Source organism: Pteropus alecto, unplaced genomic scaffold, assembly GCF_000325575.1.
Source record: "Pteropus alecto unplaced genomic scaffold, ASM32557v1 scaffold1701, whole genome shotgun sequence".
In the NCBI taxonomy this organism is placed as follows: Eukaryota; Metazoa; Chordata; class Mammalia; order Chiroptera; family Pteropodidae; genus Pteropus; species Pteropus alecto.
In genome coordinates this window covers 98,625-99,729 of record NW_006430561.1, presented here as the reverse complement: position 1 = coordinate 99,729, position 1,105 = coordinate 98,625, and the positions used below count along the sequence as shown (strand labels likewise).

Here is a 1,105-nt window from a genome sequence, read left to right as displayed (position 1 = left end):
CGGCCTCGTTTCCTGACTCCTCCGGGATGGGCTTGAGTCCCTCCTGGGGGAGAAACTCCTCAGCCCCCTCGGCCTCGGCGTGTCGTGCGAGGGCCAGGCCCTCTGCCCCACCAGGACCTCCTGGGCCCGCCCCAGAAGCACTTCCCATGTGGGCAAGAGTGGGGCCCCCGGGGGCCTCTGAGGGTCCTGCCTGACCTAGGCCCGCTGGGGTGGGAGCATCTTCATCTCCCTGAGTGGCAGGGGAGGCCTTGGTGGTTTCCTCAGGGGCAGGGGCTGCCCCAGTGGCAACAGCAGTTTCAGGAGCAGCCTCAGCAGGGTCAACAGTGCCAGGACCTGCATCACTGGCCTCTGCATTGGCCAGGGTGGCCTGGGCACCATCTTCACGGTCTGGCAAGGCCTAGGCACTATCTGCATAGCTTAGGGCAGACTGGGTGCCATCTTCATGGACTAGGAAGGCCCAGGCACCTGTTCCTGGCCTGGTGAGACCTGGGCACCATCTTCACGAACTGGAACAGCCTGGGGAGCATATTCATGGGCGAGGGCATCCTGGGCACCATCTTCATCGGCTGGGGCGGCCTGGGCACCATCTTCATGGCCTGGGGTGGCCTGGGCAGCAGCCAGGTCTCCAACGTCCACAAGGGCCCCTTCTTCGAACACTTGGAACTGCTGGCCCCTATCCGGGGTGGCCTCCCATGCCTCTGTCTCCCGAATGAGACGCAGCATCCCCATGAAGCCAGGCGGTCTCCTCTCCAGCCACATCCTCCTCAGCTTGTTCCGGAGCGTCTCGTTGGGGCGGGCCCGCATCAGCACCTGCCGGGCACGCACCTGGTCTGCCACGGTAGGGTGGACGGCCCCCTTCTCCATGGCCAGCTGCAGCAGGCCTTCCAGGCGCATCACGTAGGCATAGAGAGTCTCCTGGGGCCGCTGAACACAAGTCATGAACTTCAGTCGTGAGGTCATGCGGGTGTCCTTGTTCCCGAACACCTGCACCAGCGCGGCCAGGCAGTCCTGTGCAGTGATGGCGGGATTTTCATCCAGAAGGCCGCACATGAGATCCAGCGCGGGGCCGCCCAAGCTCTCCACCAGCCCCCTCCTCCTCTCCCTC

General features: G+C 64.8%; 1 protein-coding gene across 1 annotated transcript in view; it reads left to right on the top strand.

Annotated features, from left to right (window-relative positions):
• PNMA6A (PNMA family member 6A) overlaps positions 1-421 on the top strand; it is a 32,459-nt gene extending 32,038 nt beyond the window's left edge. Inside the window, exon 2 of the mRNA XM_025049179.1 lies at positions 200-421. Within this exon, the coding sequence (XP_024904947.1) occupies positions 200-421 (222 nt within the window). The remainder of the gene's footprint in view (positions 1-199) is intronic.
• The last annotated feature ends 684 nt before the right edge of the window (positions 422-1,105 follow it).